General features: G+C 34.4%; 3 protein-coding genes and 2 non-coding genes across 5 annotated transcripts; 2 read left to right on the top strand and 3 right to left on the bottom strand.

Moving 5' to 3' along the window:
- Positions 1 to 1,130: 1,130 nt before the first annotated feature.
- LOC148770407 (U1 spliceosomal RNA) lies at positions 1,131 to 1,293 on the bottom strand. Its single transcript, XR_016031453.1, has one exon. It is a non-coding gene; the product is annotated as a U1 spliceosomal RNA (small nuclear RNA).
- Positions 1,294 to 1,902: 609 nt separating this feature from the next.
- LOC148770406 (U2 spliceosomal RNA) lies at positions 1,903 to 2,098 on the bottom strand. Its single transcript, XR_016031466.1, has one exon. It is a non-coding gene; the product is annotated as a U2 spliceosomal RNA (small nuclear RNA).
- Positions 2,099 to 2,354: 256 nt separating this feature from the next.
- LOC105966048 (auxin-responsive protein IAA32) lies at positions 2,355 to 3,526 on the top strand. The gene is made up of 4 exons (XM_012990589.2): positions 2,355 to 2,721; positions 2,809 to 3,021; positions 3,118 to 3,226; positions 3,325 to 3,526. The coding sequence occupies exons 1-4, from the start codon at positions 2,673 to 2,675 to the stop codon at positions 3,407 to 3,409; spliced, it is 456 nt and encodes a 151-aa protein (XP_012846043.1). The 5' UTR covers positions 2,355 to 2,672; the 3' UTR covers positions 3,410 to 3,526.
- Positions 3,527 to 4,571: 1,045 nt separating this feature from the next.
- LOC105966239 (receptor protein kinase-like protein ZAR1) lies at positions 4,572 to 7,092 on the bottom strand. The gene is given in 4 exon segments (XM_012990807.2): positions 4,572 to 5,088; positions 5,091 to 5,309; positions 5,398 to 6,888; positions 6,967 to 7,092. Coding segments are annotated over 3 exon segments (2,061 nt in total). The 5' UTR covers positions 6,872 to 6,888; positions 6,967 to 7,092; the 3' UTR covers positions 4,572 to 4,720.
- A 569-nt stretch (positions 7,093 to 7,661) lies between these two features.
- Positions 7,662 to 11,948, top strand: LOC105966206 (Nucleotidylyl transferase superfamily protein). Its single transcript, XM_088818490.1, has 12 exons — positions 7,662 to 7,828; positions 7,908 to 8,006; positions 8,153 to 8,237; positions 8,765 to 8,834; positions 9,480 to 9,540; positions 9,634 to 9,687; positions 9,802 to 9,958; positions 10,030 to 10,120; positions 10,686 to 10,795; positions 11,029 to 11,135; positions 11,321 to 11,431; positions 11,550 to 11,948. Exons 1-12 carry the CDS (start codon positions 7,742 to 7,744, stop codon positions 11,664 to 11,666), a joined length of 1,149 nt encoding a protein of 382 aa, XP_088674616.1. The 5' UTR covers positions 7,662 to 7,741; the 3' UTR covers positions 11,667 to 11,948.
- The last annotated feature ends 6,840 nt before the right edge of the window (positions 11,949 to 18,788 follow it).

Raw genomic sequence — 18,788 nt, 5'->3', positions numbered from 1 at the left:
ACGTTTCATAAAGTTATAAATATGAAATCAAATACCGCATCGAAGGTTGGTATATGTCTAAGGTGGACATTGCAAAAGGAAATTGTGAGAAAAGTTTAAAATTGTTCATTTCTGAGAATTCGAGTATCTATAAATCGGATTTAATCAGACCAAGTCAAAAGTTGTAACGTTACAAATAAACTAATTTCAACTTTTTTTAAAATAATTATAAAAATAATCAACATAAGTTGTTATAAATTATAAAAGTGTTTTCAAACAAAATATTGGCTCTAAATTGCTTTTTAAACAACCAAACAAATAAACAAGTTTACATAGCTTCTTGCTCGAATGGAGACGTTCTCGAGCATGGGAAAGATTATTGTAGGACGTGTCTACGACTGGATTAGGGCCCCTTCCGGGGGCCGCCATGGGGCCGACGGATTTGGGACCACTCGATGACTCCCAAGCACTCTTTTATTCTTTGGTTAGCTGCCCTTGATCGGCTGCAAACCCTAGAAAATGTGGCAAAATTCGAGGCTGTGGAGAAGACTTGTGAGATGTGCGGAGCGGGGAACGAAGACCGTGAGCATTTATTTTTTCGGTGCAGCGTTTCGAGAGACGTATGGGACCGCATTCGTGTATGGTTGGGGATATCACAAAGACCAACAACGCTAAGGGCTGCATTGAAGTGGCTCGTGAAGGATGTCAAGGGCAAATCTTACCGAAGCAAGACGAGGAGATGTGCTTTGGCGAGTGTTGTTTATCACATTTGGGCAGCTAGGAACAAAAGGAAGTTTGACATGACGGAAATGACGGCAACCGCTATTACTCGGAGGATCCAAACCCACGTTTACTCAGCTATGTTTATGCAGTACCCGGAACTGACAACCAGCAGCGGAGGCCGATTTATGATCGGCCAAATCGACGCCAACTAGGGCTAGGGTGTTTAACCTCAACCGTAACCTTTACCGTTTATGATTTTGATGTTTTTTATGTTATTTTATGCTTTTCGATGGCTTGTAGCCACTAGTGACTCAATTCCCTCGGGTATGCATGGTGTAATTGTCTACGACCTTTTTTTTGATTTATACTATTTACATCTTCAATCAAAAAAAAAAGTTTACATTGAATACAATTAAGACTAGAAATGGGCAGGGGCCGCGCGAACGCAGGCCCCCGCGGGAACAAATAATAACGGAGGAACGACCACTTGGATCGACCTTAGTCACGCGCCCCTCCTATATGTGCAATGGAGGTCACGTGCCTAGGCCATGGCCCTTCTTGTTCAGCCATAGACCCCGTCCAGGTAAGTGAGTAATACAATGTACCTTCGCCTCTTTAAATAGTGAAATCACCGTTCTTTACATCACTCTTCTACCGATGTGGGATTAGTTTAATGCTGCAATTTCACTTCTTTCTGTTATGTTATATTCTTGTTCAAATATGGGGAGTTCAACTGTATGTTTTTAAGCATTGCCTACAGATTCGCCTGAACTCACCATTTCGATACTTCAATGCTAATATTTATAGCCACACCACAAAGAAATGGAATATTCCGATACAAAAATGTGTGGATGGGTCTAATTAGTATGTGCTCCATCACCCATCACATTTATGCATATCCTGCTACTCAATTTGGTCCCAAAAATCTACTAATAAATGCTTTTGGATAACATTAACTACTTACAAATAATTAGATTCCAGTACATGAAACTAAAGAGCTTTACATATTAACCATTAACTAATTAATAGTTAATTAATTGGTAGCTACAACAGTTGTTTAATTAAATGGTAGATACTATAGTTATTTAATTACATAATATAACAATACTCACATCATAGGAATTAAATATGCAACTATTGTTTCGTGTATTAATTTATCTCAAAAGTCTAACAGTTAATTAATAATTAAACTATGGTTTGGTGGGATGCGCCAGGCCCAAGCAGTAGTGCAACGCTAGGGCGACGCTCGAAGGCCCAGATAGCAAGCTATCTTGGTGGACCCTCCCCCTGAAAAAATTAATTTAATATCGTGTGGGCCAATGGCCCACATATCAGATATTAAACTGATAAGAACAGATACTACACTTGATCTTAGCCAAAAGGCCGAGAAAGGTATGCTTAATATCACAATAAAACCTTTTCTTTATAGTAAACCTTCTATTAAGCATATCCATTTATTTCCGATGTGGGATACTATCAAGAACTTCAATTTGCATTTAAAGCTAAAATTAACTTGCATAGTTGCTACCAAACTGAAACAAGAATAGCAGATCTCTTGCAACGTTTTATGGGTACAAAACCCCAACAAGAAATCCTTCATAAATTCACCAAATTTTGTGACAACAAACACTAGCTAATGTCTTTTCAAGAGATATGTAGTTGTAGTAATATAGGGATACAAACAATCCAATCCTGCTTTTGGATTGTCACACAAGCCCATATATCTCTTGTCCTTTTTTGTATCCTTTTCCTAACTCATTTGAACAATGTACATGTTAGTAATGGCAGATTCAATGATTAATGATGGGATAAAGTCTGTCTTGTTTTCCTTTGTCCCCACTTCTTCTTACAATCTCTGGTACCATGTTTAATTCTTTGTCTCAGGTTCCTTCATATATATATACACATATATATATGTATATACAGTACTACTAGACTCATAACTTATTTTCTTGTAGTATTTAGTTTCCATGGATTTGGGACTTAGTCTACGAGCTTTGCAGCCCGATTCTTGTCACGGTAACTATTATCGAACACTATCGAACTTCGTTACATTTTTTAAAGATTCTTGCGAGCATGTCGGTTTTTTTTTTTTTTTGATTGTAGAGAATTATGAGGTCCTGGTGGATTGGAATCAACTTCATCCGCAGATGAAAGCGAGTAGTTATTTACGAGATGAAGAATCGGAGGGGGTTCAAAGCAAGCAGAAATGGAGTTATGTGAAAGTGAATATGGATGGTGTTATTGTTGGTAGAAAGATTTGCATTCTTGATGATATGGATTATTTCAGCCTTGCACTTCAATTGGAAGACATGTTTGGTATGTATATACATTTATGGGATTTTATTTTTTTAATTTTTTTTAATTTTTGAAGGTTTAATAATAATAAATGGGATTATTGTACTAATTGAATAGGGAAGCAGTCAATATCTGGACTGAGGCTGTTTGAAGCTGAGTCAGCATTCTCATTGTATTATAAGGACAAAGATGAGCTGTGGAGGGCTGTTGGGGATGTTCCATGGAAGTAAGTTGTACAAATTCTTGAAATTATATTACAATTATTTTTCGACTTAAAATCGATTTATTTCGATAAAAAATATTGCATAAATTTTGAATGAACAGGGAGTTTGTGGATCGAGTAAAGAGGATGAGAATTGCGTGCAAGGACGAAGACCAGCGCGTGCCCTCTTCGTCTGCATTTTTCTAATTTTTCCGTGACTTCGATTTAACGAGAGATTTGTTATCTAATCTTAAATTGTTCTTATGTAATGAATTTTTTTTTTTTTTATTTTTTTTTTGTGTTTTTGGCTGAAGATAGTCTTGTGTGGATTTAGATCCTTGATCTATGTGGCTAATTATCTGTTTCTTTTGGTAATATAAAGCTTTTATCACCACATTCAAGTGCTATTATCTCTCTTTTTCATTGTGAACATGGTTCAATAATCCATTTAAATTAATAACCAATTATTGCAATGTACATAAATTTGTCAATTAGATGAAAAATTGAAACTGTGTCATACATTAATTCTTGAATGTTAGAGACTAATGTAGAAAAATAAGTAACAGTAGCCCAGATTTCTTTTTCTTTTTGTTTTTTTTAAAGCATTAAAAATAATTAGTGCAATGCACATTATAAAACAATACTTATATTTTTTTTGGCTAGTGATTTCTATAGAATTATGGGTATATTTTAATGGTTAGTTATACTTATACCTCAAGATAGAACCACTATAAATAAAATTAAACTTCATTTTATTCAAACTATGCCAAACAAAAAGTAAACTAATAATTCTACAAATCTAACAGAAAATAATTTAATGATCCAAGTGTCTGAAAATATAACACAAAAGTCTTTTAGATTTTCATATATGTCCAATAATGGCATAATGGTTGGTGGCAGAATTATTCCAAGTTCAAAATTTCTTTCAATCTTAGCCACCTCAAATTGCATGATTGGCGGCAGACCATAGTTTCAAAGAATATAGACAGACATGCGAAATAGGCCCGGAAATCGGAACAAAATTTCCGCCGATTCCGAGTCATTCCGAAATCAGAATGTAGTTCTGAATTCCGATTTTTTGGAACAGAAATTAGAACACATTTATAACTTCCGAAAAAAAAAATTGATTTTTTTCCGAAAAACTCATCTTCGATATGTTCCGCCCGATTGCCACCTCTAACGTGAACCCATTTGGGTGCCATTTACTTTTCTTTTTGTAAATAAAAAACCCAAAATCTCTATATTCCGACAAGAAATTTGATGCCAGAAGTCAAGCACTGGGACCAATTCATTTAAAACAAATTATACCCCAAAAAGATAAAAATAATTAAATGCATAAAAGTCATAAAAGAGCAGTAGTCATGCCAAGTCAACGCTCAAACTTTTCTGTTGGATTGGCAATTTCATCTTTATACATCTTTCACGTGTGCTCACTTATATGCAACTTAAATTAAAAATTTAAATTTGGAATGACTAATAATGGAATAATTGAAATATACTATAGTAATTATTAATTAATCAGGTAGACAGTGTGAGTTTATCCAGTACATCGAACACACCCCTCATCGAAGGCCTCCTCTCTGGACTTCTCTCCGTGCACGCAATCGCAATCTTCAAAACACCTACAATCTCTTCTTCTTTATCCGATTCTCGCAATAACTGCGGGTCCCACACATCGAAAATCGGTTTCTTCTCATCGATGCACGTCCCAATCCAACGGACGATATCCATCTCCGAGTTCCCCACTCGATCCAACGGTGATCTCCCACTTATAATCTCCAATAGTATCACTCCGTACGAATAAACATCCCACTTTTGCGACGGCTTTGCCCCTTTCGCCGCCTCTGGAGCTCGATAACACGAGACGGAATTAGAAGAAGAAGCCGGGGGAAAATCGGAATTTCCGAAACCGAACCCGCTATAGTAGCTAGACGCCCAAGGCCGAAATCGGAAATCTTCGGCTCCATTTTTTCTCCAAGCAAAATATTCGACGGCTTCAAATTGCCATGTACGTACTTTTTGGGACTATAGTCGTGCAAATAAACCAAACCTTTTGCCACTCCTTTCATTATCTTCAATCGAGCCGACCATAGAAGATTAAATTTTCCTAAGGAAACAAAAAATAATTAAAAAAAAAACCAAGAATAAAACGAAACATGGTACTAATAAATAAATAAATTTATCGAAACGCTCACCATGGATTGCATTAGACAGATTCCCGTTAGGGACAAAATCGTAAATAAGCAACTTCTCATCCAACGACCAATAATAAGCTCTAAGTGTTGCGATATTTCGATGCCTTATTTTGCCAATAGCTTCAACTTCCGTCCGAAACTCTTTAAACCTTTGCGAACCACCTTCGCCCAATCTTCTGACAGCTAAGGTGGGCCCACCCTCGAGCACAACCTTGTACACTATTCCAATCCCGCTCTTGCCCAGCACGAATGCAGACGCTTTCAAAAGCTCTTCTAAATCGAACGCCACTTGTTCGTCCAAAGGCACTAAACCGTATTGTTCTTCATTACTTTCGGATAAATCATCCGACTCGTATTCCTTCCGGAAGCACGAAAATTCCTTCTTATTACCACTCTTACCCCTCTTCTCAAAACCACCATACTTCTTCTTAAGACAAGAGCAACAGTACGAGAAAAGCAACCCGATAACACAAACACCAATCACATCACTCACGACTATGGCGGTTATGGAGGCTTTACTCAATCCACTACCACCATTTCCGACTTGTTCTCGATCGTAATTATTACCAGGTAAATTAGGAAACGGAGAAGGTGAATTTGCTTCTTCGGTACTATTAAAAGAACAAAGATTTTTCAGTGGAGGACCACAGAGATTAGGGTTACCTATAAAAGCCGTCGGCCCTCTATTCACTAGAGCACCGTTTTGCGGAATCGGACCGGTTAATTTGTTATAGGTAAGATCAACGTACACTTTTTCGGGGAGATTGCCAAGACTGGCTGGAATCGGACCGGTGAACGAATTATGCGACAAATCGAATGTTTCTCGTAAACTAGACAGATAGCCTAAGTCACTAGGAATTAAACCACCGAAACCATTGTAGGACAAATCGAGCTTTTCGAGGAAAACCAGGTTTTCCCCAAATCCATCAGGCAAATAGCCACTAAAATTATTTCGACTGAGATCAAGATTCCTCAACTTTTTGCAGTGGATTAACGACAAGGGCAAAGACCCATTAAGGAAATTATGTGCTACGTTTAATGTTTGAAGGTTTTTGAGATTACCGATTTCAAACGGTAAAGGCCCAGAAAAGGAATTACCGTAAAGAACCAAACTTTGGAGTCCACGCGCGGTGAAAAGCTCGGAGGGTAATTCGCCGGAAAAGTTATTGCTACTTAAATTGAAGTGTCTGAGTTCGGACAGAGATCCGAGGGTGGAGGAAGAAGAAAGAAGGCCGGAGAGTTTCTTGTTTGGGATGCTAATGGAGACGACTCTTTGTTGTTTGCATGTGATGCCGTTCCACGAACAAGGGGTTTCGTCGGAGTGGTTCCAGTTGTTCAGTGACCTGTCTGGGTCGTGTTTGATGAAATGCTTGAATGACAACAGAGCTACGCCTTCTTCATTCAGACAGCTCGCCGGGGTAGTGTTGTCGGAGATGTACAGAATTAAGATTAACAAGGGGAATGAAGCTAACATTTTCCGAGAAAAATCACCTGGCGAAGAAGAGATGTGACCGTTGGTAATTCAGAAAAAAAGATGAAAGGGAAAAAGATAGGTTCTTTTGAAATTACCTTTGTGCTGCAGAAACCTATGTGAAGCAATGCAGAGAGAGAGAGAGAGAGAGAGAGAGAGAGAGAGAGAGAGAAGTTATACAGAACTAACGATTACGCACAATGAGGGAGCGCTCTGCTCTTATTTAATTTAACAATGGAATGATGCTAAATAATTGCAAGCTAACGTTAACAAACAACTTTTTATTACTTAATTAATTAATAATTAATTAATTTACCCTAACTTTTTGTTAAGGGTAAATTACGAAAACCCCTAAACTAGGCTAAATAACAAAAAAACACCCGTACTTATCCGTAATAACCAAAATTCCTTCATGATTAACTGTTAATCGGGTTTTTTAACAGAAAATGTGTACCGTCGATTATACCTTCTATTAAATAGGTGAGTAATAAAAGAAAATATCTGAAATCGTGTAAAGTCTATTCCTTGAAATAAATAAAAAAATCTGTGAAAAGTCACAATGTAAGGGGTTGGTGTAAGACGGAAACACCTCAGGGGGTCTTTAGTAATTACGAATAGGTGGGGTGTTTTTTGTTATTTATCCCAAGTTGAGGGAGGGTCTCGTAATTTACCCTTTATTTAATTGGATTGGCCCAATTGTGATGTTAATGACACTTGATCAAAACGAACCCAATAATAAAAGCCCATCTTAAACTCTAATCCGGGTCCGAAGAAAAACCCGTCAAACTACAATACGACACCGTATAGCGCGCGCACGGAATCATTTACCCGCGAGGCTGCAGATGAAACAGAGACCCAATTTTCCAGTCTAAAATGGACGCTACCGCACGAGCTATGGTGGAGGCGATCCACGCTAGCCCAGTTCAAGCCGTGATTTACCTCTCCGGCGGCGCCTCTCAGGTAACTCTAAAAGTTCTCAGCGCTTGATTTAGTTGTATAGAAACTGTTTGATGAAATGCCATAACCGAAAACTGGGCAGGCGCTTGGGTGGTTAATGTCCGTGCCGGGAGCTTCGAACACCGTCTTAGAAGCGGTGGTGCCTTACTCTAGAATGTCGATGCTCCAGTTACTGGGAAAGGTCGTAATCGATTTTACCTTTCTGTATCCGTTCCAGAAAGATTCAATTTTTATGATTTTTTTATTCGTGATGAAGTTTCTAAGTGAGACTCGATTGGATTTTGTATACTTATTGGGAATAGTTTGGTTTCGTCCGTGAATTTGTAGGTTCCGTCTCAATTCGCCAGCCGGCAAACTGCAGAGGACATGGCGTTGATGGCGTACAATAGAGCTCTAAAGCTTTCTCAGCCAGGTTTTTTTTTTTATAAATATAATTTCCTTTGTTTTGGCTGAAGTTGATATTAGTTTGCATGTTTTCCCGAGCTTTAGAAAATTTGCATGTTTTCTATTATTCGACTAGCTTGGGGAATAGAAATAATGTTCCAAAGTTATTACACTTTCTTCAAATTTTTTAGTTCTTATTTGTGTGATATCATTGATATTATCTATTGAATGTTCTGCAATGCTGTTAGTTGCAAATGATGTAGCATTTAACTGATGTGGAAAATGCTAGTTCGTATCGTGTATCTAAAGAACGATATCTTTGAAGATCTTGAATTGCTTAACTATAATGTTTTATGCTTACCTCTATATATATATATATATATATATATATATATATATATATATATATATATATATATATATATATATATATATATATATATATATATATATGAGGTTCCTTAAATAGCAGACATATTAGTTTGTGCACTTATTAGGATTCTTTTTTCTTCGTTTGTTTTATATTTTCCCTAAACAGTCATGTGTTGAATACAGGCTTCCCATCTCTTGGAGTGGGTTTCACTGGTTCTCTGGTCAGCGCACGTCCCAAACTTGGGGAGCACAGGTGATATTTTAGCTTGTGTGATTCAACATTTTCATGTTATTTATATCTTCATGTTTGAATAATTATCTGTGATACACTGCGAAAGTTTGTATTAGTGATAATATATGTTCTGTTCGTAGGACATGTTGTAGATAAGTGGATTACATTTTTTCATCTCCAGTTCTCGATTGGACCATTGCTATAACACAACATAATTGACTGAGGCCATTGTAAGATTTAGTATTTAAGGCTGTTGTTAGTACGAGGAATATAACTAATGGATTTTGAGGGTATTTTGGTGTTATATGAGACTTGGCTGTTGATTTCGGCTAATGAAATACATAAGCTAATTGTCGAATAGGTTAAATGCAGAACAATTATTGTAAATAGGTGATGGGTGAATGTTCTGGAATCCCTATTTGAATTTAACATTGAGAACTTATCATTAGAAGTAATAAGACAAATTCAAGTGGCATTTTCTCTATGATTGTAGTTCAAATTATACATCCAACAAGAAAAGTGATTTTGACCTTGAAATAGTATAACGTAGGAACCTTATAAAATTGTGGAGTTGCGGAGTGGAATTTATTCCTATGATGTTTTCAATTTTTCTTGATGCTATTTCCTTATATCATAGAGTGTGATTTATTCACATGATGTTCTCAGGTTTCATGTATCAACGAGGACATCTGACCATCTTTGGACATCTACTGTTACTTTGTCAAAGGTAGCACATAATTCTGCACATCTTTTAACACACTGATTGGATTTTTCTTTGTGAGATATTCAGTTTGCTATATATGTGCACGAATTATTTTAGGGTCTGCGAACTCGTGAACAAGAAGATGAAGTTTCTAGCCAGTTTGTACTGAAGGTACTGTAGTTATAGAAATATAATGGATTTTAACTATATAATCAATGTTGAAGTGTGGATATATGTAATTAGACGGATGCCTAATAGGTATCTTAGTGTCTGAAAATGATGTAGGCAATAGCATATGCTTGCAAGGTCCCAACAACTTTTGTTCCCGAGATAACTGATTCGGAAGTTCCAGATGAATTTAAATTGCATTTTGATGAAGATCAAGAATTGGAACAACTTATCAATGGTCAAATATGCTTTAAGGTTTACCCCTTCTTAAGTGGTACGGGTTAAGATATGCACATTCTTCTTTACGGTCTCATTGTTGTTCATTGTGAAGGGAATGTTGTGCAGATATACGAAAGGCAGAGAGGAAGATAATTCTCTCCGGCTCTTTTAATCCCTTGCATGATGGCCACCTAAAGCTCTTGGAAGTTGCATCTAGGTATATTCTTCTTTTCATCGGAACTTGAGATTTTAATGTGTCGAATTGGAATTCCTAGATGGAGCATGATGAAAAAGAAAAGATGAGCATTTATATGCACATTAGTGTATTAACCAGTGTTATGTGTTTAGTTGTGGAAATCGGATGGATTGGATCTGAATTATCATTTTCGAAAGAAAAAAAATCCGATTTTCTTCGGAAGTGAAAAAACTAATTCCAGTTCCTTTTAAAAAATATTATCGGCAAAATTGGGAATCGGAATCGGTGGAATTCCGAAAATTCCCAAATTTTAATAACCTAAAATATAAAATACATAATAATTTTGACATTATAACATATGACTGTAATTTTCTTGGAAAAATAAAATTGGAAATTTTGGAATTATGTTTGGAAATTGGAATCTCAAAAAACGAAAATCGGGATTCGGAAAAAAATTGTTTTTTTTTTTCAAAAATGAGAAATTTTCGGATCGAAATAGGTGGAAATCCGAAATTCGTTCCAATTTCTACCCCTAGTTCCATTAATATGTTACTTTTTCTATTGATTCTGAAACTATCTTGTGCAGCATTCTTGGAGAAGGATACCCATGCTTTGAGTTGTCAGCGGTGAATGCAGATAAACCTCCACTGACTGTGTCCCAAATCAAAGAACGTGTTAGTCAATTTGAAAATTTTGGTAAGGACAAACATATGATCTTCAAATTTGTATCTATCTCGTTTAAATGTAATTTTACTGTCCATATGCGTGTTTCCTGGTGATTGGAGTGTGTTCATGCACTTGCTGCTATCTTATATTCAAATGATACGTATACGGTCCTTTTCTTATTTAATAAATGTTATTGAATTCACCAGCCCTTGATTGGTGTACATCTAACTGAACTATTAATCGTCTCAGTCTTTAAAATGCAGGAAAGACGGTCGTAATTTCCAACCAGCCATATTTTTACAAGAAAGCCGAACTATTTCCTGGCAGTGCTTTTGTGATTGGAGTAGACACTGCAGCAAGGCTTATAAATGTAAGGGAATCAAATTAAGATTTATTTATTATTCCGATGAGTTCCTGCATTTATCGCAGCTTAGTCCAATTGCTGTTCCATCTCTTCGTTTTCTTGATCGCATCCTTATAATTTTTTTCTGCGATTTAGCCAATAAATAGCACACAAGGTATTCGTAAATAAAAGCTATCTTTGTTTTTCAACAGCCAAAGTATTACGGTGGGGACTATAATAGAATGCTGGAAACTCTCTCCTCTTGCAAAAGCACAGGATGTGTTTTCCTTGTTGGCGGTCGAAATGTTGATGGAGATTTTAAGGTTTGCGTCCTTGAACCTTAATTCTTTTATTTCGACCTTACCCTTCATTTTTTCTTATCGTAAAAAAAAAAAAAAAAAAAGAAAAAGAACGAACGTGACCATTGCACGATTTGTATAGGTTCTTGATGATTTCGATATTCCTGGGGAGCTGAGAGATATGTTTATCCCAATACCAGCAGATAAATTTCGTATGGACATTTCATCGACAGAAATCAGAAGTCGAGGAAATCTTTAACTCACGATGTTCATTCATATATATATAAATAGCAAATGCAGATATTTAATTTGTGGATTTTTTTTTTATTTAGTATTTTTTTTATCGTAAGGGTGAGAGTTCACACCCTTCATTAATCTCCAATTAAACTTTCTTGGTGTTTATTACCCACAAAAAAATATTTTATGGTTGTAATTGGATTAATACAGTTGTAATTGCAATGTGTGTGAAAAATGTATTAGGTGATGTTGATGATTAAATATAAAAAAAATAAAAATAATACAATTAAATTGTGTTTTGAAACTAATAATCTTTTTGGTCGTTAATTCTCTCTTGATTTCTTTGTTTTATTTAATATTATCACTATATTGAATTAGTTATCTAATTATGACGACAATATTATAACAAAAAATACTATTGATTTGTTATCACCATAAAATCATTTAAAAAAGGATAAATTACAAACACCCCATGAGGTATGGTCAAATTACAAAAACACCCCTCTTGTTTAGATAATTACAACCACCCCCTCAACTCCTCAAATTTAGTGGAATCTTCAAGATTATATGGAATATTATCACTTTTGTACCCGTTTATCCCATTCAAACTCTACATTATGAAGCAAGATGATCATAATATGTGATTTTTAGCTTGTATATATCAGTTTGTGGTGCATCGAAAACTGTATTTTTACTTGAGGGGTAAATGTAATTATCCAAACAAGAGAGGTTTTTTTGTAATTTGACCATACCTCAGGGGTGTTTGTAATTTACCCTTTAAAAATGATTAATCGGTCAATAGTAGAAAAATGGTTTTTTACCGCGAATTCTTTTGATACAGTAAAAAACCGTAACAAATTACTACTAGTGTTAAAACTTACATAATAGTATATATTAAAGAGAGAAGAATTAGTTTTATCACTTTTTCATCACCACCTATATGTTGTTGAGTTAGCCGCCACAGGTGGTACCACACGCGCCGCCGCCGCAAGCTGAGCCGCCGTATGTGTCAGTATGGGAGGTCGCCGAAGCTTTGTCTTCTGAGGCGCCACCGGCACAAGAAAACATGACGGAAACGATCAGAAAGAGGCTGAGCAAAGACGCCCACACAGCAAAAATCGCTCCGCCGGAGCCAAAGCCAAAGCCTGCGGCGGCGCCACCCTCCCAGCTGCTGCTATCTGCACCTACTTTCCATTGTCTCACCATCTAATTAAATTAATTAAGCACACAAATAATATTTTTTTTCTCTCTCCAGCGTACGGAACTTTCTCTAATTATATATGTAGATATATATTGACAATAACTTATCAGAGTGACGATATATATTGTGAAGAGTGAATTAATAATCATTAATTAATATAAAAGTAGAATTAAATTAAATTAATTAAAAGAGAGAAAGTCAAAAGAATCCAAGTTGCGTGGCTTTTATATGCTTTGTCAACGTCGTTCATGCTAATCCAGAATCTAGAGATTAGTTAGTTAGGCTGATTATCTGCCAATCAATCCACTTGTAAATTACATTATATACTCAACTAATTACCTACACTTAGCTCCTATAAGATTTGGTCTAATTATATATTAATAAAGGTAAACTACAACCACCCCTGAGATATGGTCAATTTACAAAAAACCCACTCTTGTTTGGATAATTACATCCACCTTCTCAGCTATGATTTTTTCTTGCATCTCTACTCTTATGGTGTCAAATTCAACATAATTATATAGATTTCGTGAAATGTGCTCTAGTTTGTACTCTTTTGTGTAAAAATACAGTTTCTGATGCACCACAATCTGATATATATAATCTTAAAAACACATATTATGATCATCTTGCTTTAAAATGTGGAGTTCGAATATGATAAAACGGGTACAAAAGTGATAATAATCCATATAATCTCAAAAATTCCACAAAATTTGAAACCGCAAGGGTGGACGAGTAAAAAGATTTATAGTTGAGGGGGGTGGTGTAATTATCCAAACAAGAGGGGGTTTTTCGTAATTTGACCATACATCGGGGTGATTGTAATTTACCCTTAATAATAATACATTTATTTCAACGTTCACTAATTATAAAGTATAATATTCAATATTTCCATGCACCACCATTCAAAAGAATTGACCTCCGCACACCGGCCATATTTAATCACCATTCAAACTAGGATTAGGTAATTAATTATAGAGATGAATTTTGATATACATATTTACAGGGATTTCCCTCTTTAATTTTATAGATCCTAAATATTTTTTTTCTTAATATTTTTTTTTTGGGTTTAAAAAATTACGCCTACCAAGAAATGACAAGTGCAAAAATTAAAAAAAGAATATTCGAAATATTATTAATTTCTAGGTTCGAAAATGAATTGAATAAACGATGAGCAAGATGTGGATGGAGATTAATGAGATAGGGAATAAGAAAGTCGGCAAGATACTTCAATTACTTTGACTTTCATTCATCTCTTTTCTGATGATAGGTCACAAAAACGACACCAAATTTTATTCTATTTATTTAACTAGTAACCATGCCCGTGCGTTGCACGGGATTCACTACAAAAGAAAAGAAAATAATTATTTTACTTAAAAGTGTATGCAATATAAGATTTATATGTTCAAAAGCATGGATGGCTAATTTTACAAAATCTGACAAATGAAAAAAAAAAAAACAATGTTTAAGAAGAAAAGAAACTCACCCTAGCACAAATTACGTTTCATCATTGTATGATAAAGAAAAAAAGACACCACAAATTTTGATCGAAAAATTTATACCGCAAACAACTTAAAAGATTCATAACAAATTGTAAAAATTGTAAAACATTTACATTAATATATAATACTTATAATTATAATTTCAAATCATAGTAGAATAAATTAAATTGGATAAGTAATTTTTTTAGACAAAACAATAAAACAATACAAATCAATCTAAAACTAATTCTAAGAAACTATACGTTAAGTTGAAGTTAATATGATAATTTAAGAGATGGTACAATTTTCTTTTTAATTTCTGGATATAGTACACACACACAAAAAAAATGAAAATAAGATTGTACATGAATTCAACCCAGCAATAGTTTCAGTTTATACTTGGCCTTCATTTTATTATGGTCACTGTCACTGCATGCACAATATGTAAAAGCATTTGTTAGTTGTAAAGATAAGATTTTAATGAAAGCTATCAATAAGATCACACCAGAGAAAAAGATCTAGAGAGAGAGCGCTATTGCTATTGGTAATTTTTAGTAAAACGATGTTAAATAATTACTTACTTACTCTAAAAATATTGGCTTCTCAATAAAATGTCGATGTTTGCTTTCGAAAAGTTCTCGTAACTGATCCAGTAATTGCAACTGAGCACAACAGTCTTTGATTGGTTAAGATCCTGGAAAATTAAAAAAAAACTCTTTATACTGATGGTCCAGTAAAAAATATGCGTGAAAAAGAAAAATAAAAAGGTATGCGACATAATTTGTAAGATAGTTAAAAATTTAATAAAAACTCAGTAAAAATAAGCAACACAAAGCGCCGAATGTAATGCTACTACATGTCACGGTTGTTTTAAAAACATTAAAAACAGAGTTCTCCCTATTTTTGTTTTGCCTCGGATGAAGGAAAACCTAAAATTCTTGTTCGCTACCAATATTGTCTCGAGTGAAGTGAAAGAGACAAATTTACGAACTAAAGCTGGAATTTTGTTTACACAAACAACGAACAAAATTTTTGCATAATTAGAAAAACCAGCTTAAGGTTTTTCGGAAAAGAGCAAAATAACGCAAACAACTGAACAAAATTTTGAGGAGCAAAGATATTTTTATTGTAAAGGAATACGATAAAATCATGTCTATGCCAAAGAGTTTTTCGGAAAAGAGCAAAGTAGATGTTCCCCAAAACTTGTATATTTTTATCTTAGGTAATGAAGTAAAAAAACAACGAACTTGATAGAAGTTTGAATACTCAGTTAAAACACGAACAACAACATTGCTTATGCTAACTAACCGAAAATCAATTTAAGTATTATCGTGAAAAAAAATCATTTTCTTGTAAAAACAAACATCTCTAAAAAATCCACAATTTAAAAAAACTAACACTGCAATTTGATTAACGCAAAATAACCGAATAAAATTTCGCAGAGCTTCAAGATTTCCTGTGATTATTTTTTCATAGTATGACATTCACCAAGGAGTTTTTTGGAAAAACAGGCTGCAGTTTAGAAAACATAGAAACCTAGGCAGAACAACAAAGAAAAGAAGTTCGTATTACTACATACTCGCAAAAAAATATTTTTTGGTAAAGAAAGAAAAGTCTTTTTTTTTTTTAATACTAACAAATATCCATCATGTTATAGCGTCACGGAAATTGGTTCCCATAATGACACTGCAGTTCAATCGTAAAGAAATATTAAACATATCCATTAATCTAACATATAGCGAATTGGCAAAAAATACAACCATTAGATGCAGGAACGAAAAGATTAGACGCAACCCATTTGTAAAAACAAACAAATAAACATGAGAAAAGGAAAAAAAATGATCGTACTTGGGTTGGTGGGAAGAAAACAGTGTGATGATAAACTGCATAACCCTGAAATTATCTTTGAAAACGAAATCAGTCTTAGAAATTCTGACAGATCAAATTCAGAATTCGGCGGCGATCTCTAGGGGTTCGTCCAGAAGAGCAACAATCATCGCAATTAAAATCACCTTCTGATAATGACAGGAAATGAAGACATATGATTGACACGTGGGGAGTCATTGTGAACGAAAATTATGCATGTGTTCAAAAAAATCAACACCTTCAGCAACTATTATGAACTACGAAATTTAAATGTAAAATAAATCTAATAAATAATTATATTGTCTACCTGTAGCAAGCAATTGCGTAAGTTTTTCTTAGGTTGAAAAATCTTGGTGAGAAAGAAGATGACGAACAAAAAAAATAGCAAGAAGAAGACGAACAAAAAAAATTGTATTCTTCGCTGGAGTTCTCCATCTGTTTAAATAGAGTACAGTTTGTAATGGATCGAGATCATGGAGTTCTAACTTCTAGTTAGTGGGGAGTTAGAGTTAAGAAGAAAAATGGGTGAAAAGAATACATAACTGCAAGAAAAAAAAACAGAAAAAATGATAGACATATTAAAAATTGCATGAATATAGGAATTAGTTGGAGGTGGAATTATACCACTACCCAAAAAAATAGGAAACTATTAATTCCTTGTATTCTTGCACCATTGAACCGAACAATTAGAGCATTAGAGGAATTTCAAATCTTAAATTAAAGATTTATTAATTGACAAAATTGTCTGTTTAGGTCTAGGTTTTAGTTCAAAATATCTTCTTTTTTATATATAAGATTTATGCCTGAACAGATTAAGACAGTAATAACATTTGAATTCACATGTTACGTATAAAAAAAATCACTTTTTTAGCAAAAGCCGTGAAGCAGCTAGATAATTTTTTTAGCTTCAGATTTAAATGGTTATCCCTCGGCTCTTGAAAATAAGCACAATCCTCTTGTTTAGTGTTTTTGATGTGCCGACCTCAAAATATTTTTAAGATTATAAACTGAGAGAATGATTACGAAGTTTATAAGCTTTAAAATATTTTCCATCGACGTTGGCTAATCCATCATACAGTTCTCCATGATCTAATTGACTTCAATTCCTTGGCCATAGCTGGAACGTAGAAATCACCAGCTTAAAAAACATAAGTTAGATTCATTGATCATTCTCAAAAATATTATCACACAATAAAGTTGGTCTAAAATGCAGAGAAAAAAGGTAACTATATTTTTGGGCAGTAGAATATCAGTCAGACTTTCGTGTTCCTGCCACGTCCCCCGTTTTGCCTCATCTGCTTCTGCACAGAGCTTCAACACGCTAATAGTGCTCGTTTATATTTTTGTATTGGTTAAAATTCAATAAGAAAAAAATAGAAGACTTGAAAATTGAAGTCTGTTTAATTTATTCCAAATATTTTACTTCAACCAAGTCAAGTATCTAATACATGTGTCGTTGCAAATAAGCCAGAAAATATATCATCCATAGGACAACACCAATCATTACTTCTTATATATAATAAGATCAACTTATAATTTCACATTTTATACATTCATTGGCCAACTTTACAAAAGGCATAAGAAATTTCAAATAACATCAGTGAAGACATTGAACCAAAGCTCTTCATAAACTTTAAAACACATGCAAATAGAAAAGAATAATTGAATGTCATCGTTAGCCTATACATTTACATGTGTAGCGAATTAATATTTGAGCTTGATCCAGCCTCTGATGTATGTTTTAATGTTTGCAAGTAGCAGTGATGCTGCAAACCACTTCGGATATTAACAAATGTGAAATATTTTTGAATGTTAATATGCACATAAAACAGATGAGCATACTGTAGTTTAATCGACGACCAAATGTTTATCGGACATTGTGCAAGTATTTTCTGTCTCCCCCAGATGCAAAGCAGAAGAAGCTAAACATTCCATTTTACTGGAAAAATAATATTCAAGGAAACCAACTATATAGATATGTAAGATCAAAGATATCAGACGCAAAGACATATATTGAGGTTCTATTTACGATAATAGAATCAATAAGAAATTGTTGAAGTATATTTTTCAATCTGCTTTATTAAGCGAACTCGTGATCAAATTTCACAAATCTCTCTATTTCTTACCAATAAAAAAAGAAAATATTTTTAAACCAAAAAAATAAACAAAAAAAGAACAACCTTCTTAGCTCTGTTGCGTCCTTGTCTGTCAGTGGCGCACTTATAAGGAGGTTCGAATTCTTGAATTTTCATGGCCGCTTCTTCGTCGACTTTGATTTCCTATCCAACAATTAGAAAAAAGAAAAAAACAGAATTGCTTCCTATAGTTGAAAAGCAATACTTTCGGCATTCATATGTCTTTCACTTGCAGATCTCCACGTCTTCTACATCCTCTTCTTCTTCTCCACCGATAGCGCCGCCTTTCTCCGTTGACTTCTTCTCTGCTTTGATAGGGAAAATTGAAAAACTGATTTGAGAGGTGAGAGCATGAGATCGTTAAAAAATGTGTTTGCAGTTCTGATCGTGTATCAAGAAAGCCGGAAAAAGTAAAAACTAAATTGAAAAAAAAAACCGACATAATAGGAATTGTCAAAAAT

This window comes from Erythranthe guttata, chromosome 5 (assembly GCF_056151865.1).
Source record: "Erythranthe guttata isolate IM_541 chromosome 5, IM_541, whole genome shotgun sequence".
Lineage (NCBI taxonomy): Eukaryota > Viridiplantae > Streptophyta > Magnoliopsida > Lamiales > Phrymaceae > Erythranthe > Erythranthe guttata.
Note: the sequence above shows the minus strand (reverse complement) of the source record. Positions and strands in the feature narration are given on the sequence as shown.